Source organism: Bacillus rossius, chromosome 2 (genome assembly GCF_032445375.1).
Source record: "Bacillus rossius redtenbacheri isolate Brsri chromosome 2, Brsri_v3, whole genome shotgun sequence".
Classification (NCBI taxonomy): Eukaryota; Metazoa; Arthropoda; class Insecta; order Phasmatodea; family Bacillidae; genus Bacillus; species Bacillus rossius.
The window spans coordinates 122,214,694-122,240,478 of record NC_086331.1 but is presented as its reverse complement, the minus strand read 5'-3'; the positions used below and the strand labels follow the sequence as shown (position 1 = coordinate 122,240,478).

The 25,785-nt window shown below is 33.9% G+C and overlaps 1 protein-coding gene across 1 annotated transcript in view; it reads left to right on the top strand.

Annotated features, from left to right (window-relative positions):
- LOC134529724 (ceramide synthase 6-like) overlaps nt 1-25,528 on the top strand; it is a 50,430-nt gene extending 24,902 nt beyond the window's left edge. Inside the window, exons 5-8 of the mRNA XM_063364106.1 lie at nt 6,786-7,007; nt 15,039-15,157; nt 18,829-18,973; nt 20,870-25,528. Coding sequence (XP_063220176.1) covers nt 6,786-7,007; nt 15,039-15,157; nt 18,829-18,973; nt 20,870-20,929 — 546 coding nt within the window. The 3' untranslated portion in view covers nt 20,930-25,528. The remainder of the gene's footprint in view (nt 1-6,785; nt 7,008-15,038; nt 15,158-18,828; nt 18,974-20,869) is intronic.
- Nucleotides 25,529-25,785: the final 257 nt, after the last annotated feature.

Genomic DNA, 25,785 nt, shown 5'->3' with positions numbered 1-25,785 from the left:
TACGCAAGTAAATGAATCTGTGTAATTCTCGCGTACTTCCAGTTGAAAATACGTCTTCATTTGAAAAAAATTTGGTCATATTTTATAATATATCATTTAAATAATTTAAGAGGTCGTAAAATAAATATCATTTATTTTGTATTTTACTGGTATCAATAAATAAATTGACAAAATTAATTCATGGATGTTTAAAACGAAGTTTCAACAAACACATGTATATATTTAGCCTACCGATCGTTACTACAAAACAAAAGTACAATAATAATGTAAGATGCCTTAAATTCACGTGACAGCGATGAAGTGTTAAAAGAAAGGACTATTTTCACATGTGTTTAAAAATAAAATCCAAACATCCTTTTCGGCTGGCTAAACATTGAACATATCCGGATTCGTCAAAGGCAAGTGAAGTACGCAAGGTTGTAAACATGTAACTGCATTACTTTCTGATTAATTTTAATAAAATTATGCATACCTCCAAAAAATGTTCAGTTAAAATTAATATTGTATTGGTGTTTGTATTAAAATATAATGTATACCGGGTATATTTTTATTGTGTTTTAAGGTTTGTTGACTTTTGTACCTCATGTACTTTTGGTGAAAAGTGAAAATGTAATTATGTAGGTATTATTTATTATCAGGGCCCAAAGCATAACTATGTTCGTTGGCCGAAAATGAATTGAAGTTATACTTGTATATCCAAGAAAAAATATTTGTATTTTGTATGAATGTAAGTATTTTATTATCTAAATTTTTATTACTTACAAATATTTTGTACTCATAATATCTAGTTTCTATTTGTCTTAAGACATAATCAAATTATACACTCAGCAAAAAATATTTATTGGTTCGCAATTTTTCATTGTTACAATATTTTAAAATGTAAATTTGCTATTCAGCAATATCAAATTCTAAAACGTGAGTAAAAATTATCATAAAATTATATCAATGGCATATTTATTGGATTAGTATTCCTTGCTCCTAATCACTTACTCTGGTTGATTACCTTCTGTATAACCTCAGTCAGTGATCGTAATTTATGTACACCTTATCCCCCACTAAGACGATTCAGGTGCAGATTGTGGAGCAGTGTTTTTTTATGTACGGATGTGTCAATAAATCCGTCAGTTTGTTGGTGGTGTTGGGGGGGGGGGGGAATTACTACTCTTAAAATATCACTTTATCTGTATGCTTGATAAAATATCCTTTGGTTAGCTCCCTCCGAAATATTCTTTTACAACCTATGACGTGTAGCCTACTCCTTAGATATTTTACTTCCAACACGTTTGATTGCGTAGAGAAGGCGATTCTTCGAGTATGTGGCCCTTTCAGAATTAAATTATTATTATTAGTTACAACTGATGTTTATTTTGAGCCTCTTTGACTTCCAGTTCATGTAATACACATACGCACACACCTGTGACAAAATGTGTAAAGAAATAAAATTTGTAGGAGCGCAAAACCTTTGTAGTACACAGTTAAAAATTATTATTTTTTTTTTACGGGGGCAGGAAAACTACATTACTGGCCAACTTATTTGAATGTAGCGGTTAGCTGTGAACAAGCGTTCTTGGAAAAGAGACCAAATCTTGATAGTTTTGGCCACATAATCACCGCAGTAAAACATACAATTTGTATATCGTATATGTGTAGTGCACCAAATTAATATTTATTATAATTACCTTGGGTTGCACTCGGTTACGTACGGGTTTCTAACTGAAATGACCCAAAAATAGTCATATTTATTCTCTTGCGCTTTGTTGAGGATCGAGCAGTCTTGGATGGGTGTATGGGAAAGGGACAGAGAGGCAAACGGATTGGAAATATAATGCTCGCCGAGGAAGAGTACACCCTTCCCCACCCCCCTCTCCCAGACCGGTCGTAAACATGACACCCCGCTGGGCGATAAGAATTCTGAGAACAGCGTCCTCTTGCCCACCCCCCTCCTTTTTCCGCGCGTCTCTACATCGTTCAACCGTACTGCTAGTGCGCTCTGTTGAGGACAAAGATAACTACGCGTGTCTTTGCCCGCTAGCGAGAAACTCAGGATCTTAGCCTTAAAGAGCGAAAAACCTGTTTATGCATTTGTATGGTGCTGTAGTTTATGAGAATAGTGCAGTGCACAAGCATGAAAATTTTTGGGTTGGAGGCTCAGTCAGGATTGTTTAAAGTTATTTGCTTTGTGGTTTCATTCTAGTTGTAGCATCAGTTAGGTACTAAACTATATAATTTTTTTATTTGTGATTATTTAACAGAGTGTAGAGATGCTTAGTATTATAGCCATTGCAAATGTTATGATAACACTGTTGTACACCAGTGAGTATTGACAATACCATGATGTCACACATAGTAAAACTTTATATCCTGCTTGGGACTAGCTTTCTGCTTCCTCTGAGCATCTAGATGGTGAGATTAATTATTTGGGTAAGTTTTTGTTTGTATATATGTATGGAGTCTACCACTTTGGCCCTTCGCTGTAGATAGACATGTTACCTGACTTCCCTTCTGGCAATGCTGCTTATTTAACTAGGGTCTGCATTGGGGGGGTAGCAAGATGAGATAAGGAGCAAAGGTATATCAGACTTGCTCGCATTATCTGGCAGCTGCCGCACACAGCTGTGACCTTGACTCAAGCCCTTTAAACGTGACTTTTGTGGGTTTGTATGTTAGAGCCTTCATGTAAGTAATAGAACAAAAACAGCTTCGATCAATGGGATATTTCTGGATTTCGCATTCTGTTCTTATTTTCTGCGCCTAGTGAGTCCATCGTTGGTAGAGACAAGATTTTATGGTTTTATTTTTGGATCAGTTACTTTTTTTAGAACAATAGAGTTTGGTGTCATTGTTTTCAAATATATGCATAGCTGAAAACTAGACTTCCATGCAACCCAATATGAGTGCAATCATAATCATTATTACTGCAATCTGTGGTTCTGGTTCTTTGTTTCTCAGATAATCGCTTTATTTTAAACTGTGTAGCATCCTTCAACTTCGTAAAATTTTGGCATATCTTGGATTTAAAAAAAAAAAAAACTTAACATTACTTTCTAATTTTCAACTGTATATGTCTTGCAGCAACATCCTGACAATGTGATTCTTATTGAAAGCACTAATGTTGTTCTAGTATACTTGAGAAGTATGTAGTATAACTTATAAAAAAATACCTGCCTTCCTTGGTAGCATAATTCTAGTTAAAATCTCAAATGTGGCATGAGTGTGTGTCTTTTAATTGCAAGTACAGGATAAGTTTAATTTTTTATGATGCCATCTGAGTAGCCTGCCAGCATTAAACTTGGTGCACACATGTGTTTTGTAGTATCAAATCAGGGTTGGTACAGGTATAGAAAACCATAATAACTGGGAAAAGTGAGAGAAATTAAAATTGTCAAGCAGTACCATGAAAAGTTGGGAAAATCATAATATATATTCCAAAGTTTTTCTTGTGACAACAAAAGTGAAATGGAAAATACTGTTTTCTCTAAGATTTAGGCAATTAAAAAAAAGCTTTAACATTTAATATCACAAAATTCACCTGATATTCCTTTATGTGAAATCCTGTGATTTTCACTGTAAACATAAGAGTTGAACAAGGAAAAATAAATCTTATTTTGCATGCTTACATACAAGTTTGATAGTCTATATTCTAGTCTTAGGTGAATCGATAGCAGTTGTTTACAAAAAAATATATACAGAGCTCAAACTGTGTTATTTTTGCTACACTTTCATTTATTTTGATGCACCTGTATTATTTGTCATCAATCTAACACTGAATTTATTTCCCGTAATTCTGGAGATTCTGGCTTCTGTGTATTGATAGATATAATTCTGAAGTGTTATTAAAAATAGTATAATTATCTCAGCTGCAATAACATTTCAATTAGTTTTTTTGTATTTTCAATTAGAATATATTTATTTGTGATTTCTGCAATGTTCATGTTACTGGATGTGTAGGTAGGGCCTATGTGTTTAATATTAAACAAAAAACCAAAATGCATTTGTTTTGATGTCTGTAAAAAAAAGACATCAGGAATCATTTAGAAATTTCAAATATAGAAATTCAAAACGAAAACAAGTTAAAGACAAAACACAATAGGCTGTAAAGTGTGATATGACCATGATTAGCAAATCTGTAAGGGTGGTGGGGTAGTAAGTGACTTGTAAAACTCAGTCAATGTCACATAACCTCAACTTGTGAAACTGGCAACCTCAAGTATAGATGATATTGATGGTTATAGTTTAAAATTGTATGTAATTTGAATTACATTTTAAATCTTTTAATACTTGTTATGCTATTTAGTAGTTCCTACTTCAATGCTGTTGATTTTTTCAGTACTTTGGCTGACCTCAGTGCCTGTATTTAATAGTTTTATAGAAATTTTTTGTTTGCATTTCTTCCCTTTTTAATTTTTTTGCGTTATCACATTCTAATAGTTTAATTCTTCCAAATCCTCCATTTTGCATATACATAGTCTCTTTCAGCACTATGGTCACTGCATAAGTGCTTAAATATAATCTATCATGTATATTTGTTTTTATTGGTTTTTTCTGGTAAATAAAAATAATTATTGGTGAGTAATTAATTGTGATAAGTTGAATTCTACTGAGTAAAAGCATATAGGTATAGGTGAAGTCAGTTGCTCGTTTTTTTTTTTTTTTCGAGAAATGTTTTATCAAGCAGAAATTAATTTATTAATTAATTTTATAGATTCAAATGACACATTTGAAAGCCGTTTACAACTCTTTTTCCCCCAGAAAGTATCAACACCGAGTAGGCCGTGGGATTATTCGTTCCTGGAAGGTCAGGGAAACTTGTCGATTCATATCTGGAAAACATGGAAAAGTTAAGGAATTTTGGAATTTCAAGCTGTAGCAACCCTGCAAAGGATGCATACCTGCAATTATTATGGCTAGATATAATTGTCAAAGCTTAAGCTACATTTTATAAGCAAAATACATGTACTGTATTAATTATTCAATGTATGATAGAAGTTGAGGTTAAAACAACTCACCAAAATAAGGTTTGCACTGATTGACTAAATAGGTGAAAGGTATAAATAAAATTGTTTTAAAGTGTGTAACGGTTCGTTACATACAAAAATAAACAGATGTTGAACGCCGATTGTAGTTTTGTTGTTTTTATTTTTTCAAATAGAATGCACAGACAAATCCAAACACTTCCAAAAGAGGTTACTCACTCGTTCAACACGTACATCTGCCCGTCGAAAAATGCCCGCAGTTCGCGTGATGAGAATTAACGAAAAAATAGCGTCCTTCAGTAATCTTTTACTGCAAGTACACGAAATTAGTGCGGCCTTAAACATGACCGCACCCAGCGAAAACGAATTTCGCCACGAGCCAAAACGCCGACGAAGGTGGCCGCAATTTCTAATTATGTCCGAACGAAATATAAAAAATAATTAGGTTAACTTAATAATCAGCCTGGCTCTGACCACCAACGTTAAATTATCTCTTCAAATACTTTTACATAATTTGCGAGAAGCCACCGAACGCGACCTACTTGTGCAGCGTTCGACGGACGACTGGTGAAGTCTTGACACCGTCTCCTCCATGCAGGGAGGATAAGTCACATGACCTCACCGATCAATCAAACGCACGCTTCATTCACTCTACAAATCACAAGCCAATCACAGAACAAATTACAATACATGAAAAAACCCTGTACACACAACTCGGGGCTTCCCTTGATCTGTCTCTTTTCAATTTCACATCAAAATCGGGGACTCCCATTCTCGTTCTCTCTCCCACACCATGAGACAGCAGTTATCACTCAGTTCCCACGCAGTGGGGAATTACCGGTTTCGTCTCTCTCTTACTGGGGAATCACTGTTCCTTTCTCACTTGCACTTACATGTCTCTTATGCCTCTCTCTTTCTACACATCACCCCAGCCCAGACACAGTCCCGTGATCTATAATTATATTGCAACACGTTTATTAAAATTAAGAACAATAATCATAATACGAATTACTTTACAAAATTAAACTTATTGAGAAAAACCTGAAAAAGTAAGCCTGAACAGGTAAAATTCTAGTACAGCGACTTCTTTGTGAATAACTACATAAAAAATAGTACTGATTTAAAACTTCTCTTAAAATACAAGGTACATTCTTAAAACATTCAGCAAGTGAAAAATATCAACTCTAACATACATAAAAACGGTAAAATATCATTGAAAAGACATTTTTAAGAAATATTTACATTCATGAAAATAATAATATTCAGCTAGGAGGGCAGGGTCTTGCAACGTTACAAGTGTATGTATGATGGTGTCTGTGTTGATGTGCAAGCGGCTAGTGAATGGCCCAACAATTTGTTAAAAAATACAATTTACAGGAAAAAAGTAAACATGTTTAACGTTGATAACATTGGACTACTTTAAATTGTACTCCTGACAAAATTCTGATTTTCAAAGATAAGCGCTCCAGTAGCGGTAAGCTTAGTAAGGATTGGTAACACTTAAGGTAGTGGCAGATATGACAAGAAACTGTTGTCATAACTTGAATTTTTTAGTAATTCAGAATTATTTTTCAGTCCCTTTAGCTTTGAATGAAACAAGTTCTACTAAATTAGTATTAAAATTTTTATTTAATTTCCTACTTAAAAAAATTTTTAAGTAGCCATTTCATACCTTTCAAACTTAGCCTTCTTAATATATATGTGTTTTGTGTAATTGTCACTTTTTTTTGCATGATTTTTAATGAAGAGTAGCATGAGATCCAGTAAAGACAGTAATTTGAGATTTTTGATGAATGCATTGTTTGTTTTCAGAGTGTGACGTCAGACTGCTGGTGGTATTACATGGTCTCGATGTCTTTTTATTGGTCACTCGCTGTTTCTCAGTTCTTTGATGTGAAGCGGAAGGACTTTTGGCAAATGTTCATACATCATATTGCCACCATTATACTGATGGTGCTGTCTTGGATATGCAACTTGTACAGGATTGGAACTCTTGTTCTTCTTGTTCATGACTGTGCAGATATCTTTCTTGAGGTAAGATTTTATTGAGATAAGTGTGTGGGTTAACAGATAAACTCTAGCAGATTCACACTATTATAGGTAAATAATTATACTAACCATGCCATAAATAGTTTTCACTTAAACACCTTTTATTCATATATTTATATTAAATACCATTATAATTGCCCACCGCAAAAGTCCTTCGACTGTTGGTGGACGTGTGGCAAAGTATAAATACATTAATAAAATGCTGACATATTACTATCAAAATACAGCATTAAAAAATTTACTTTACACTTAAATTGAACTGCACCATCAAAAATGAAAGGTAAGACTATAATAGAATTATTCTTAAAAAAGAACACCGTTTAATCATCACAAGATTTTTGGAGGAGAATTTTGTGCTTATAATTCAGACCAAAAACTAAAATAATTTTATGTGAAACTGTTTAAATAATGTGTGTTTGAGTTTGTTGACTGTGGTTATGAATTTAAAAAAAAAATTATTTTGTGTTTGCAGAGATGTAAAATTTTAAAATGAAATTTTGCAAAAACTGGTTAAGAGTGATAAAAAAAAAAATTAGAGCATATAATGAGAGCAAGTGATTCTGATAAAATTTCAGCATTGGTCAACTAGGTATTTCTTTAGACAGGAACTTAAATTACTCTAAAATGCTTCAACAAGAAATTTTAAATGAAGGTGAAGAAACTGATAAAGATAGTTAAAATGAAGCTAACCAGGATACAAATAAAAACAATATAAACAATGGTAATGAATCATAGTTTCTGCAAAATAGTTGAGATATTGTAAAACCAACACATTATCTAGATGCGTCATCTTGCTAACGCAATGGGGGTTGAAGTGTTCGTCGAATCCTAGGGCGCCACCACATGTATAATGGGCATGTGGACCCGGCTACTCTGTTCTCAGGGCCGTGACGTAGCCCGTGTGTGGCGAGGCCAGTTTCCCCCTGTATCACTCAAAACCTCCGAAGTACGACGACAGGTGCATGAAGCTCCTTCCTCTCGCAGCGCTCGCGACTCACTGATCGTTCGTCCTCGCTCGGCAACTCTCGGGAGCGGAGCACTGACGTCACACCGGTGGGCGCGGGCCGACACACACACACACACACTTCGGCGGGCGGTCGTAGAGGGTGGTGGTGGGAGGAGGGGGCTCGCAGCGTGTAAGGGGAGAGGTGGTGGCACATCGGGCTCAGAAGGGCACAGCCCGGGATGATGTCAATCTCAAAGCTAATGACGTCTAGTTAATGCATGCATGATACCAGTGGCCACGTGGGGCCGCCAGACTGTTCAGGTACCTGGCATGCATGCATCACGGCCTTGCCTCCTAGTACACATGCAACAGTATTTTAGGGAAGCCTTGTGTACAAAACAAGTGGCAATACCGTCAATGAGGGTGGGGAGTGGGCTTAACCTAAAAGTTACTAAGTCTAGGGAGGAAATGCTTTCTGTTTAAAATAAAGAGAAAACAGTGGTGCAGCCTATTAGGTGTTTAATCAGCCGTGTTCTGGTGTATTTGGAAACTTATCAGTGCAGTATTTTATTTTAACAAGCAAATGTTTTTTCTTGTAGATCAGTATTAGGAAATATTCACTGTTTTTAGAAGTAAATGACATGCTTTTATGTGTTAAAACTTAAGTTGTCAAGTATAACTCACTAATGTGACGTCTTATTAAAGTATTACTTGATTCTATTATGACTTTTATTTTTATAATTTAATGTAGCAAATTTAGGTTGCCTGTAGATTTTTTTTAAAATATCACATATATATTGACAAAATAAGTATTGTACATTTAAAAATAACGCGAAATAGATTCAGTGCGACTTATTTACATGAAACGTACAATAATATATATTTATGCCTTTTTATTATTAGCAAATGAGACAAGTTTGTTCGAAGACGAACATAACCTATTTTAGATGCATCATGTATCGCGTCTACATAATTTCTGAGTTTATAGGATTGAGGCAAAACCTTAAATTTGACGACAGTGCATTATTGAACATGTTTAAAAAATTATTTTCAATATTAAATGAAAGTAAGACACGTCGGCTGTATAACGCTCTCAAGAAATGTCATACAGATGACGCGTCGTCCCTTTGAAAGGTTAAAAAGAGAACCATGCTTGCCCTGCTGATACATTAAAATAAAGTTTTAAATATTAGAGCTTTCCTTTTAATGTTGCAAACTTAAATTTTATATGAATGACTTAACCTACAAGTAAACCTAACTTATCTCAAACTTAGATAACATTGGATAAGTTTGGATATGATGTAAAAATGGCCTGTAGAAGGTCTCTGTACATATTTTTTATGTTAATTACATATAAGCGAGAAGCTAGTAGCATTGAAAGCTCACACTCAGGACTTAAAAATAATTCCCATTGCTGCTGTTGCTGCTGCTGCTAACTTGTGAAATGGCATAATATAAACATTGGCTGAACACACACTGATGTCAGAAATATTTCTGCATAATAATGCCAATGCAAGTGGGCATAAGGAACATCGCTACTCTGAAAACAGTTAATCAACCAGTGCAAAAAAAAACCTGTTTGTCACGCATTTCGACCCAATTGTTCAGGAACATGAGATTGTCGACTATATTTCCAATGAACTCAACCTAGCCAAACTTAGAACATAATTTAATACATTTGCTTCCTTCCATATATCTGTTCTTTAAGAGGATTTTAATAGAATCAACAAAACAGTGTTTTGGCCCAGCGGGTGCTTAAGTAGCCCCTTTTACAAGAAACTACATCCTGACCAAATTGTGGGTAATGCATCTACGACTGAAAATCCCAGTGATAAAGATAGGGGTAGTCCCAAACCATCCCAGCAAGTGTGGCTGCTTCGACCTCATCTCAGGTGCCTGGAGGAGCGTCATAAATTTCTTTGGAGTCTCCAATCTTTGAAAATCCTATTAATTCTCACCAAGAGAATATCTGCCTTACAGAAACCTGGTTGAATGAATTTGTATTAATTCGCACTACTTCACTGATCCGTATACCACATGTAGAAATTATAGCAGTGCATTACTTACATCTAAAGAAAGTGGTGGTGATGGTTTCTTAATAGCAGTTAATAAACTCAAATTTATATCTGTTCAACCACTTCATACTCTCAATTATCCTGGAATTGAAGCTTTTTGGTTAAAAATAAATTTATCCCAAAACAATTTTTTTTATTCTTGGTAATATCTGCTTTCATTCACAAACATCACCAAATATTTACATTTCTTATTTTGAGGCCTTAGAAGATAAATTTACAGCAAATAAAGATGATTTAGTGATACTCGGTGACTTCAGTGTTTGTGGTGTTGACTGAACCGACGACAGCTGCTCACACTGTACGTGCACACATAAAAAACAAGGTGTTACCAGCTGATCAATTTTATTTCTAGTCTTGCTCTATTGCAGTATTACAAAACTCTGTCACCTAAAAATCTCTTAGACCTATGATTCAGCAACATTTCTCAATGTTTAATAATGGAAGCTGATGAAGATTTATATCAGCCTGCCTTAATTATTAAGATAACATTTGACAATCTCCCTCACATGATAAATTCTCTAGTTTTTAAATCCTATAAAAATGGTGACTATATATTTCTTTATAATGCTATTAGAAGTCATGATGGTCAAATTTTTATAAATCATCTCATGCCAAATTGGTTTTCAAAAGATGATTCAATCCTTGAAATTGAAGAAACATTTTCAGAAACTATAGAAGAAACAAAAACATGTTTTATTACTCTAAATTCTCATTCTTCTGGAAACGGGCCAAGTATCTAATCAAGCGTAGGAAAATAAATTGGCTGAGATTGACTAACAATAATATCAAGAACAGTACAAAGAATTCCTGGTATCATGAACAACATGCATTAGAAGTGAATGGTAGTGTTTCGAGTGATCCAAACATATTATCAATTGATTTTGCTAAGTACAGTAAGTCCTCTATTTACGTCGTACCGATTTACGTCGTTTCGGATTAACGTCGCTAATGTTTGAGTACTCATGTTTCAATTTAAGTTGTCGCCGATTCACAATAACGTCGTTTACAATGACCATAAATCTTTATTTTAACCAAAAAACCGTATATAATTCGTTTATAATTCTTTGTTTCCTTCGGTAGTTAATTTATGCTATGTAGCGTAAGCTACACGTTAACCGCCTTATCTTATCATGCATCATGAGGGACGCTTCCTGCTCTCCGCTGCTCTCCGCGCGGTGATGCAATACTACCAGCCCGCCCGCTCGGCCACCCACGTATCTCGCACGTAGAAGTGTTATCTACTTCCCGCAACGACACAGCATTTTCTCCTACCCCTTTTCGTCCAACTCCTTGGCACTTCAGTAGAGGTGTAAAAGTAACTAAAAAAAAGTGTACCCGTATGTATTCGTTACTATAACAATTAGTACTCGTTACTTTTGTATCGTTACTCGTTACTTCTGATACCGCATAACATGCTATGTTATGTAACAGCAACGAATCGAGTCGTATTTCGTACGCGTACAGTATGACGTCGCGTAAATAATAATAAATCGAATATAAACAATTAAAAGTATTTGATAATTAACAGCTTTTGTTAACCAAGAAACAATAAAATCTCATTAGAGCAGCTTTATTATAATATCTCTTTTAAGATAAGAACAAAAAACGTGAAAATACGCGATAATAAAAAACAAAAACATACATATTTATAATTTGTAAAAAATACTTTCTTACGTTGTTTCTGTTCCAATCTCAAACTTTGTCTACACACACAATACCTTTAATAAACAGTAAAAAACTTGGACGACGAATTTCCAAATTATACTTTTCTTAATAAACAAACATCGTTCTTTGTAACGAATAAGCGCGCGCATGCGTAAAACATACGAAAAATGCGAGTAACGAAATGCATTCGTGTGTAACGTTTCGTTACTCGTTACTAGATGCCACACCCGTTACTCAGTAACGAATACATACGGTTTGCTACAGCTCTACACTTCAGTCGCTATGATATTTATCATTGAGTTGGCCGGAGTTTTAAACGTGCCGTTGTTAACTTTATCGTGATTAAATGCGTTTGTAGTAGGCCTACAGTATCAGCTCACTGCAATTTATGATTTTTTCTTCATAAGATGTCTTCCAAACGACTATATATCTGTTTTTATATTTCAATCAATAAAGGTAATAAAGCAGCTGTTTAAATAACCATTCTATAAAGCTGAGAAGTACTAGTTGGACTTGTTTCCCATGCTGTCGGTTGTAATTTGCTGATAAAATTGCCCGTTGTCACGTCTGTATGCCAGCGCTTCCGGCCGACCTTGGGCCGTGGTCGGCCGGTGGCATGAAACATGGCTCATTTTGCGTCGTTTCTATTTACGTCGCGGTTTTCAGGAACGTAACCCCGACGTAAACCGAGGACTTACTGTACTTCTCAAGTCTTTGCGTCACCAACCTGCACTTATCATGCTCCTCCTCCTACTTTATATTGTGACACTATTTCTGTTTCTATAATTTCAGAAAGCTTAGGCCTTTGGGGCATTATGGCCTTAAAATCTTCCATGTCTACTGGTCCTGATGGGATTCCAAACTTTATAATAAAAGGTTGTTCTTACCTATTAGTACCTATTCTAACACATTTATTTAACATGAGTTTAAAAACTCAAGTTTTTCCAAATGAATAGAAAATTGCAAACGTTTTTTCAATCCATTAAAGTGGTTTTAGATTAAATGTCGCCAACTACAGACCTGTATCTCTTCTAAATGGTTTTTCAAAAATTTTTGAGAAAATTATTTTCAAAATTATTAATTTCCCATTAAAAATAGATTATCTGATGATAAAAATGGTTCCAGATCTGGTATGTCCACAACTACAAACTTAAATTCTTCAATCCTATTAATAACAAAGTCACCAGCAGGGGTCATGTTGATGCCTGCTATTTTGATTTAGCCAAAGCCCTTGACTGTTAGTCATACATGATTACTAAGCAAATGATCTAATTTTGGTTTTTGTGGTGATTTTTTAAATGGTTTTCCAGTTACCTCACAAATAGATGTTTTGTCTCTATTAATAACAGTAACTCCACACATTTTGAAGTTAGTTCTGGTGTCCCACGGGGCAGTACATTATCACCTTTACTGTTTAATATATTCATTAATGACATCACTCATGTTATTTCGCATTCTACTGGTGTATTGTTTGCAGATAACTTAAAAATTTGTAGAAAAATCACCACTTTAAATGAATGTCTATTATTTCAATCTGACATCATTGTAATTAATTTTTGGTGCAAGTCAAATCTAGTTTTCTTAAGAGTAACAAAACTAAAAAAAAATATATCCTTTACCAGGAATTATCTTCCAATCAAATATGATTATAAATTTTGTAGTTTTTGATGTAATGAATCTTTATAAGTTTGATCTAATGAATGTTTATTTGTGTGTTTCCATTGTTTGTTGTATCCTTTGTGTAATGTATTTATATTTAATATTGTTTTGTTCCTTATATGTTTCATGTACAGCCTTGCAATCTCTTCAAAGGGATGTTGGTGTGCATGTGACAATTGTAAATAAATAAAATATTAATTGTTGTACTTTTTTAATTGGCCTTAGATAAATAGGCGATAAAGAAGCGAACAGCACCTAAGGAAAGTGTAAGCTATCCTTTTTTGATTTGCCATATTATTAACTTATTGCATTTTTTTTTTTTAATGTTACACAAATGCCATTATGGAAATTAAAAATTCACTTAAATGAAAAAGAGTGCTACTTGGAATCTATGACTAGCTTCTTCAAATTGTGCTCTAATACTTCAAAACTATATATATCAAACAGCTTTTCTTCTAGGGGCTGGTGTATTTTAATGTGCATAGTATTTGAAATTTTAATAAACTTATTTATAAATGTGTATATGGCTGGTAAAAGAATTTATCCTAAAAATGTTTTTGCCCTTTGGTTATGGCTTCTTTACATCACAGTTAAAAATAATATTTTCAAACTATATATTTTATTTTTGTTATAGTTATAGGAGTACTTTGATTGGAAAACCTAGTTAGCTAATCATAAATTTTACTTTATGTGTTTATACTTTATAAAAGACAATAAAAATTATAAATATAGAATGTAAATAGTTCCATGAAAAAATTTGAAACAAACTCTTACAAATTACTGTTACAATATAATTTTCTGATTATTGTTGCACTATAGCATAGCTTATTGAGTGAAATTTCATGATGTAGACAAATAAAGTACAGTTATTTAGTTTTGGCTTTTAAGTCATTTTAATTGTAGTTCTAAATGGCAGAAAGTAATATTAAAGTTTGGTTTACAAATTTAAAATTATTTGCTAATAATTACGCCATAAGAATTGGTTGCATATATGCAAGTAAGTTTTTTTGTTGTTTTGGTTCCAAAATACTATCTTAATTCATTTTCCAGCTTCATAGAGAGGAAGTTGAACCAGCCAAAAAATTTTGACATACATAATTGTTTCTCATTGAAATGTATCATTGAAATCATGTTTATTTCTCATTGAAAATTGAAACTTTTCTTTTTATATAGTTTTGTTATGGCAAAACCATTGCGAGCAGGAAATTTTTCTATTGGCCTTTTTAAAAATTTGTTTGTTAATATTTTTAATGTTTTTGATTACATTCCCCAGCTTAAATATTTTTTTTTTGTTGTTAGCCAAGGAGTATACATACACACACCATCATGAAACACACCTCTGTCTATCATATATGGCTATTCAATAGTTATTAACAAAATGGCCATGGTTAAAGCTTCACTAATTTTTCATAGAGGAAAGTAATATAAATAGTTATTCAAATAGAGTTAAATCTTACATATTTATTTTTTAGTTTTCTAGTTATAAAATTTAAGTCTTCTAGATTATCATGGGTGCTGCTGCTCTTGATATGGTGCATGACTCATGGTAACAGATCAGTGTTTTAGTTCCATTATTTAAGAATTTTACTTCAGTCCGAAACAAAAATAATATTTTTAAAGATTATACTAAATCATAAGTTTAATTCAATAAAGAATTGTACTGTTTTCCAGGCATCAAAGATGGCGAAATATGCAAACTTCCAAAGAGTGTGTGATACGTTTTTTGTAATTTTCACCATTGTATGGATTGCTACTCGGTTAGTCGTGTATCCACATTGGATCATTTACAGGTAAAAACCCATTCAATCAATTTTTGTTTCTATAAAAATTTATTTTTATGTTTCATTTCTTAAGAGTACTAGTATTTAGTGGTACAGCTGATCAAAATATTCTGCTGAGTCTGAGCTGATCTTCCTAGTAATTTATGAACACCACCGATCAACATTCGCCAAAATGTCTGCACTTAATGTTAGTTTGTTATCCTAAGAAAAAGGAACCATCAAAACTTAAATTGACACTGGATATGTTTGGGAAGCTATGTAGAAGAAATAAGGCATTAGCAATTGTGGTAAATTGAATGAACTTTTAGTTGTTAAATGTGAGTCATCAAACATATTGAAAGACCAGATATCAAAAACAAGAGCTGATAGAAAATCAGTGAATAAGTACACTTTCTGTATCAGTTTTATTTTAGAGCCTACTGTAAGCAGTTCAGTAAAGATATGTACAATACAAAAACTTAAAACATTTTTTTGAAATAATATACAGGTCTACATAAAATTTTATATATTTGTACACTTAAGATAAAAGTAATGTAAACTTTAATATTAAAATAATGAAATGAAAAAATTCTGAATTCTATGTTTACATAACCCTTCTTATGAATTGCCTACATATATATTTAATTTGCAATTTTTCCAGATGTCTAACTTTGTTGATGTACTTAACTTTTTGTGTAATCTCGTGCATGCTTCTTGTTAGTTTAAACTTGTGTGGTAACATCCTGCAGGGCTGAAAGAATCAAAGTTCTTCAATTACTGATATTTTAATTTCCAAAAGAAATGTGTGTGTGCGTGTGTATGTATATATGTGTGTGTGTATATATATATATTCTAAAACAGGCCTGTACTAATCATTTATTACATAAAATATTGTTTTTCTCTCAATAAGAAAATATAAAATGTGTTTATTTTATGCCACTTCATCTACAGTAGAACCCCGATTATCCGTATTAATGAAGGGGATGAGTGAGTCGGATAATCGAAAATCGCGGTTAGCCGAGTCATGCTTGCCTCAAAGGTCATTAGCCCACAGACAGTCATCTGTGGACATTCGGAGATTACATATATACACATGCTTTGTGTGCGTGTGCGTTGTTGACATAGAAGCGGACTGCTTAGTGCTGGGTAGCAGTGGTTTTTAAGTCTTTCGTGTGCGGAGACGTGGGCACGCGAGTCGTTGTTGCACCGAGGTGTGTGGCTAGCCGCCCGGCCAGTCCGAGGGCCCAAGACCGCTGATAGCTGCCAAGGTCGCGCATTCTTTTCATCGCCCGTAAGCGACGCTGCCACACTTAGCTCATTGCTCTGTTGTCAGTAACACCATCGGGCTGGTTATTGTTTTACAGAACGACTGCCTTCAAAATTCTTTTCGAGATAAGATTTTTCATATCAGTGAATTGAGACTTGATTTGATGGTTTTGAAACGGTGTCTCTGTCTCGTATAATTCACGGTGTTTTTATCCCCCTTTATTTATATGAATTTTAAATGTTAGATTTTTTATTTTTAGCTTGTTGAACGTGGAATTAGTGCAAAAACTGCCTATTATGACTTAGTGTTGCAGATGGGTCGGAAATCTTATAACGACCACCTCTCTATAACAACCCTAATCTCGGGAACCGTGAGGGGTTGTTATATCTATTCTCCGTTCACTCTTAGCTGAGTTTTGAAATAAACAAGCACCGTCGTATCACTGCGCCGCGTCAGCAAGTGATAGGCTGAATTTATCTTGCGTTCCAAGCACTAGTTGCAACACACACACTTCCGTACAGTCGGTGCTCATAAAATAACGGAGAAGTAATATAAGAGGGAAATGGTTCTTCTGTCAAGCCTAGTTTTTTTAAAAAATTTACGTCTGCTGTGATAAAATTACGCCACTTAATGGTACACCCTCCGACCTTTTCTGTTGAAACCATTCAAACAAACAAGTGTCCAAGCTGCTAAATGTGGATTCTTTCATCGTCTTGCGTTTATTTAATCCACTTGAAGTGTCAGCCTGTGAAGCAAACTGAAGGATTTTTTCGCGATTTTTTGTGATGTCGCGCACTATTGTGTTACCGACATTAAACTCAGTCGCAAGTTTGCAATCGTTTCTCCACTCTGAAATCTTTCTATAATTTTTGTTTTGCTGTCGATGGACAGTACCACTCGCTTTCTTTTCTGTTCATTTGATGACATGATGAAATGTTGCGCTCAACACTTCCGCACAACACAACGGTATAATCCATCGGAATGCAGATCACTGTTACAATACATAAAATTATCACCACCTTCACGCTTCAACAATGTACACTAATGGAATGGACTGTCTCCATGCGCCGGGTAATCTCTGTGGCACGGCACGGCGCCGTGCTGCGCGCGGGAGTGTACAGTCCGGTCATGCGGACGTGGAATCGCGCACCAGTGTATAATCTATTCACGTAACATGGAACACAAAAATATTATGTACATACGTATGTATATACTAGTATTTTTTTTAAAACTTTTTGTGTGTATAAACATAACTGAGTCAAAGTACTTTGACCAACATACATTTTGCAAAGTATTTTAACATTTACATACATTTTGAATCATTGTTTATATGTAACTAAAAAATTGGACTTGATGGACATAAATCGCGGTTAATCCGCGAATCGGATGATCGAGTCGCTGATAATCGGGGTTCTACTGTATTTACAAAAAATTAGGACTATGGTGCTTAATATTAAAATTAATGTTTTACAATACAGCCAAAAGTTCAAACTTTTAATTTGAAAACAGCACTTTCTATAATCATCTGCAGAAAAGATTTTCACCACAATGCACAATTTCTCAAAGTGAATTGGCACGTATCACCCACCCATCTCCCATTGACCCAGCAAATGATAAAATAATTAAAATGCAGAGGAGTTGGAGTACTAAAGGCAAGCCAGCAGCATGCCGGTGGACTGCGATGTTGGTTACTTCTCTCACATCTGACTTCTAAGCGGAGCTTCTGTCCCTCAGGTCTGCCTCCATTGAGAGCCTGGTAGGCTGCACTGCCACTGACTTAGTAAGTCACCAACACTCAACAGTTTCATAACCACCTTGGTCTTCCGCTCACCAAGTCATCCTGCAGTTCAGCATTAAACACACACCCTCACTCCGTTTCTCACTCTCTTTCTTTCTCTCTCACTCTCTCTCTCGCTCTCTCTCACTCTCTCTCTCGCTCTCTCTCACTCTCTCTCTCGCTCTCTCTCTTGCTCTCTCTCTCTCTCTCTCTCTCGGGTGCTCACGCTTTCTGGCCCCTAGACCACAAACAAAATTGCTGAAAAAATAAGTATCACTCTTTATTTAAAACATTGTGTGTTTGGATCAAAGTTAAAACAGAGCTTGCTGTAGATATTCATATATTGTTACTTATTAATCTTAATTTAATTAATTATTAGCATAGCATTTTAAGTATTTAATTTGTCATGTACTATACAAATTGGATTAATTGACTAAGTGCTTACTATTTATTTATTTCACTCTTCTACTATCTTGTCTTCAATTTACACACACACCCACCCACATGCACACACATACACACGTATATACACACACAAAAACCAGCCTTGATTGAGTTTTTCCGGCTGTTGTAAATTATATGTATACCACTTTTCATGTGTACATGTAAAATTTTTGTGGAATTTTTTTGTAAATTTGTTTTTTTTTTTTTTCATAGCACAAGTATTGATGCTCCAAAACTTGTTGCAATGTTCCCTGCATACTACGTGTTCAACTCGCTGCTTATAATATTGCTCCTCCTGCACTTTGTATGGACCTATGATATTATAAGACTGGGATATAACTCATTGAAAGCTGGACAGGTAAGTTTTCTGTATAGGTACTAGTATATACTTTCAATTTTTTTTTTCAATTGTTCTTTTGTTTTGCCTTATAATATGTAGTAAGATAATTTGTCACATCATAGCAACATTTGCTTAGCCTATTTTGAAATTATCACAGTGGTATTGTGGTCATATTGCTTGTCTTCATTAAAAGTGAGGCATGTTTGATGAGTGGAATTGGGAGTTTTTTATTTTTTTGTTCTATTTCCATTTCCCATGCTGGATGCATTTTGTTGCTGCTCCATTCTCATCACATCACTTCTCATATTTCTCTAATTACCTCAGTGTTGACAATATGGTAATCATTCCTTAATTTGAACATTGATCAACCACATGCAGTTTCCTTGTTTTCAGATGCTGTAAGGCATTTGATGATCTGGGTTTAAGGTGTCACTTATCCATACGTTGCTTATATTTTAAATTTATTCTTTTAATACAGTATTGCTTTGAGAATGAAACTGATGGAAACTTGGAACATGTGCAAAGTTTTGACTTTATTCTATGGATTGTGATGATGATGGGTTTATCAGCTGGAAGGCTGTTTGGGATCTCCATCACTATGGGGATATAGCCATGGTATGACTGGAGCATACTAGGGGAGGAAATTCTGCTGTGATTAACCATTGTCCTCCTGTGGTGGTTAACCCTTTGCTTCGGCGGTATGAAGTTGTAGAAACCACACACTGGCCCTGAAACCAGGAGGGGAACATTAGCACAAATGAAAGATTGCCTACAAGTGAAAAATTGCCCACCTGATTCACCAGCCAGAAACTTTAGCTTCATATTCTGTACTGCCCTGAGTGCATATTTGTCTGGCAAGGAGAATTATGTAACAGGCATTTGTTAATCTGTTATGTCGCTTTATCAGTATCGTGTCATTTCAGTTTTACGGACTTTCCAGACTAGTTCACACAGAATACTTGATTGACTTCATTTAAATTTACAATGCCATCATTTTCTATAGCTTGAAGAACATTAGATGCATAATAATCCCTGCTAATGCAGTTGCATTCACTTGTGATCCATCATTTGGCATTTAAAAAATAACAATGGTACAGCAGGTCCTTCTAAAATAGGTTTTAGTTTTTTGGATGCCACACATTTTTCACATTTTTAATAATATGATTTATCTAATCTTGTGTTTTTAAATTTTTTGAATATTTTTATTCACTTAAAATTTTAACAAATATTTTATTTTTGTTTCTTAATGATTTATTTCTGTTCAGAAGTACATGAAACAAAATGCACGTAGATCTACAGTTTTTGCTTTCCTCGCTTACCCATGCATAGAGCACTGAAACATATCTTAAACTAAACACAGTGTGTATTGCATAACTTAATGTGCACTGTAAAAGGTAAGCTATAAATTCCAAAGTGAATGAAGAACAAAAAAACAAACAAGATACATATGCGAGCCAGCATGACCGTTTCTGTAAAAAAATCACTCTTAATTTCTAGCTATACTTTCATGCAAAAATATGTCAAATTTTAGGTACACTGTTTATTTATTGTGTTACAGTCAATTATTTGCTAAATGATAAAAAAAAAAAGGTACCAAGTACATCTGTTTCCAAGTTTTATAGGAAATAAAAGCATTTTCTATACATATTGAAACACAATTTCATTTAATGTAATTTTCTAGAATGTGTAATAAATGTATGCCTTTTATATCAAGCATTTTTTTTTCTGAAATGTATTTTTTTTTTTGGCAGTTGCCAAATTGTAATGATCTGTGATCTTTGTTTTCTAAAAATGTGGGCTATGATGCTCCCAAGATGTAGATTGAACACTTATTTTATTATACCTTATTATTAGAAACCTTGCACTATAAAAAAGTTTTAATATGTAAGAGATTATTTTCATTGTATTTTTTAGATGGAAGGAGATATTCGAAGTTCCAGTAGTGATGACCTATCTGAAGATGATTCTCAGTGAGTTTAAAAATGGATTTCACCTTTACAAAAATTTCTGGTATGAACATTGTTAATGTGGCTGTTAAACATGAGTTTGTGATACAAATGTATAAAAAAATAATACTGTTGAAAGCATTAAATAATTACTTTTTTTTTGTAAAAGATTATATAAAAAATATAATACATTTTTAATGTGACTGTTGAGTGAATGCATAAGCATACTTCAATGATATGATGGAAACCATGCATTTTGAATTTCTGTGCATGCCTAAGCATGTTAGTCTATTGCAGCCTTTGCTTATAACTTTTTTGTGATTGAATGACACATCCAGCAGTTTTATAATTTCCTTGGTACTGTTTATTTACAGAAATTGCTCAAATGTTTATTATTTTGTGTGTCTCTAAACCATTGTGAAATTGTGTCCTGTTGATGAAATATTTTGGGTTATTATTATTGTGTATTTGCTGTCAAGTGTGATAATTTTATCATGTATAAGTAAGAATAACAAATAAATGTAGGTAAATTGTGCCATAAGATATTTTGAAGTATAATAACAAAATTATAATTTTTTAAAATTATGTATATGGTATTTAATGCGTGTAAACTGTTCAAAGTCATCATTGTTAATAAATCATTTTTACATGTAATTTTAATGAGGTTCTGATATTTTTCTTAGAATTAAAACGTGTGTTATTTTTATAGCCTATATAGTTACTATATACAACATAAAAAAAATATTTTTGAAAAATTTTAAGAGGCGATTTCAAGAAGGGCCCTAGGTGAGAAAAGTAAATATTACAGGAGAGAGAAAAACTTATTTTCCATAAATTACAACACTGTATTAGAGTTTTTGATATTTTATTGCAAAGCCTAGAACTAAATACACATTTTGATAACAAATTATGATTCATTTCTCATGTGTTACTTACATACAGATATTATAAAAATAACATTGGGCCCTTACTGAACCAAATTCTATTCTGAATCTACAATATTCAAGCAAAAACAACTCTAATCATCACATTCTGAATCACAACAATGGCGTCCTCGTATGTTGTCACTTTTTAAGTTCTTGTAGCAGCTTTGTACATGTTTGGATAAGTACACACACAATTTAAGTACATCTGTCAACTTTTCTGACTTGATGGGCAAATCATCCATATACAAGTCCTCCATTGGCATTTCATCTTTACCAATATTGGGTTTTAGCATTTTAAACTCAAAAAAAAAATAAGCCATTTAAGATATTACTAACTTTATTGCAAAAGGGTGTTTGTCACTGAACACAAACAGCTTGTATTTTGTTATTATGAACATAATGCCCTCACTTACACAACTATTTTTGTAATAACAGCTGAAAACACCTTTGAAATCCTTAATCATTTCCCTGTTAACTTCCTCTAATCAACTCATTCCACCCCTGTACGCTTTCAACTACCTCTTTCTGCCTTTGCTTTTTTTTCTATTGTACCAAAGTGCCTATCACAGGGCAAAAAACTGTGCCCTCTTTCAGGGAAATGATGATGAACTTCTGAAAGTCGACCATTGATCACTAAAGACTGCCAAAACCTCAGCATGGTTATGTTGTGGTTCTGGCCATGACTACCATCACTAAAAACATGTAGTTGTTTTATGGTAGAGGGTAATAATGTAGAACAGAAACCACCTCATTACATCCTCTATTCACGGTACTTTCAGCCCAAGTGAACATTGTGCTTTTGCCTGATTTAGCAGAGTAAATGCAGAAAAAGTACAACCACAATTGCCTGCTGTAAAACACATCTGTTGTTTTGAGGTGAGGAAATGGCATATTCTGTTTGAAATCAAAAACCAGCATGTCTACACTTTCATTGCCTTTGGCCATTATTTCGGCTTCTTTCATTTTGGTATAAAAACCTTAGCTTTGTTTTTGTATAACCGACGTTCTGTTTCAAACTGTTTGTTTTCAGGACTGTTGTTAATAGATGCTGTGAGCCGTTCACATTTTGTGCAGACATCTGTTCTTGGCCTACCAAATCCATAGTTAAAGTTGTTCCTAAAATACTTATTGTAAAAGTCATAGCTTACATTACATTTTACAGATTTAGCATCACTGCTACTTTGAGTACCTAATGCTAAGTAAACATCTGGAAAATATTTCTGCAGGTATAGCTTGTACATTTTCAAACATTAAGTTCAGAAGATAAATACCTCCTCTTATGACCACTGCGCCCATAATGGGTAACACAATAAGGAAAACTACGAATATGTTCCTCTACAGATGCTATTGTATCTTGGGACTTGGTCCTTGGCCTAATGTTATGTTGCCCACGTAGGTCCTTTGGGGTTTCCGCGGCAGCCAAGAGAGATGTGATTCTGCGAACTCTTTTCACACTTATGCCATGAAGGCTTGCAAACCCCTCTCTGCACACAATGTGTGTGGTACAGCCATGCAGAATCTGAAATGAAAATACTTGTATATGTAAAGGCATAACAAAAACATTTTTGGGACATAATGATTTTTGTGTTAGTCACAATGTGAGCTCAAACAGTTTAACAAAGGATTGATTCGGTTAGTTTAGAATACTATATGTAAAAGTATTTTGTTTTTACTCTCAAATTCTGTGTACTATAAGACCCAAGTACATTTTTCTCGTAACCGTACATTACATGCCATGTAACATTAATACTATATTTGAGACCATACTTAGCCTAGACATACGTAGAATCTTTACCTCGTAATGGAAGTTGCATTGTTGTATATATTTTCCATTTGGCACCCTCCGACGCTTAATTTTACTGGTTCTTACCAAACTTTGTAGGTACATATCTGGTTGGTTTTTGTCTCCAATCCTATTGAATTATGTGAGAATGTCATCTACTGTTTCTGGTGGTAGGATAGTTTAGCACTAGCGTTTACAGCTGTGAATAACAAGCAAAAGTCTGGATACTTACATTGTCTACAATACATATACAGTACCTATTATTATGTTATATTATTTTGCATTATAAGAATTTTGCGAAAATGGGTAACATGGCCATCGTTTAACCATACGTAGCCTAGCGTAATATTATGTGAAATTAAAAGATATTAACACAAAGAAAACAATCCTGCAATTTATGCCTGTTGTTCTACATGAAATAACATGTCCTGCTGTGTTGGTGTGCTCCTTTCCTTCCGCTTTTAACCTTTTCCTTGCATTTTTCGTCCACTTTTTCTCATTCCTTTTCCTTTTAGGACGAATATCACTGCCATCTGCATTATCCTTATCCATGTTTAGAAAACATGTATGGTTTGAATAATATTTCGTTCACTGAAAAATATGTTGTGTTGGCAGGAATACCAATAACCAACTGACAACTTTACCAAACATGTAGAAATAAACAAGAATTAACTATAATGGCATGGAGAATTTTTTTTATATATTTCAAGAAAGGCCCCATTTCATATTTTTGTTTGGTTCATAAAGAGCCCAACTACTGCAGTGGGGGCCATCTTGAAACATACAGAAGTTTTAACACACATTTTAACTCACTTGCAACCCCTTTTTAGGGCCCTCTATGAAACCAATATATGTGTCTCTTCTTACATTATATTTTAGGATGAAAAAGTAAATTTCGAAAAACCTGTTGGTTGGGCCCTTCTTGAAATCGCCTCTTCATTTAATTAATTTTTTAGTCTTTAATTACGCAGTGTTTAGGTGGCCAGTATTCTTGTCATATCTATGAACTGACTATTTGTATATTTCATGTTATTTAAAACCTTGTGTTAATAAGGTACAGATATGTGGTGTGTAATTACTTTCGTTTATTTTATACAGCAGTTTTTCATATTGACTATTTTTGTCACTGTTGTTAGATATAGTTATTTAATGTTATTTAATTAACAATGTTTGAAGTGCACTGTTATGCATACAGTACAAAAGTTACAGGAACATTTGTTCTTACTTTAATATTTGAGTTTATGTTTATAATATAATCTTAAGCAGATGTGACGCTACATTTCCTTTCATATTATTTATAATTTAAAAAAAAAGGTCTATGTGTGTGTTTATATAAATATCCATGCAAATATACTGTATACTATAATTTGGTGTGAAATTATGTTTGATGTACTAATTGTTGGCAGCTTTTGCCCATGTAAATTTAAAGTGTTTCACCTTAGTAAAAAGTTGTTTAGGAATAGCCGTCAGTGTGTATTCAAATGAAATCTCAAGGAAAAACTATTTTTGAAAATAATTTATATGACAGCTGCTATACCTTAAGGCAATAAGCATAGCAGTTTGTTAATCATTGTCTTAAAGTTATAATGACACACATTATTTATTTGCAAGCTTCATTATGTTATGCATTCCAAAATATTTTCACCAGTCTATACTTTATTGGTTTTGCATTTCCGTTTGCTCAAAATGTAAACTGCTAATTTTATTACTGTGGTCGCAAACAATTGCGGTGTATGTTTATGTTTGGCAGATGCTGCTTATAATCAGTGTTTCAGTCGTAGTTTACTTCTGTTATATCATGTTCATTGGGACCAGTAAATGTATGGTGAGAGATGCAAAAAATGTTAGCGGATGGTGAATGGACTGGCAAGTATTTACTGGCAAAATTAAATTTCAGTTTTTTACCACCAGCTTGAAATGGCTGCCTTCATTCAACATAACTCCTGGCAACCATCCCAAATGCGATACCCGGTCAGTATTCACGTAGTAATCAAATAGTTTTGTAAATAACTTTAAGTTAAACCTACTGGAAAAAACTATGAACAATCCTGAGCAGAATACTACCGAAACCTGTTAAGCAATTAGCAGAACTACAAAAAAAAGGAGCGATTATAGGGCGTAAGTATCTTAAAAAAATTTCAAAATACTTGCATATTTGTGCAAAGTAGAAAATTA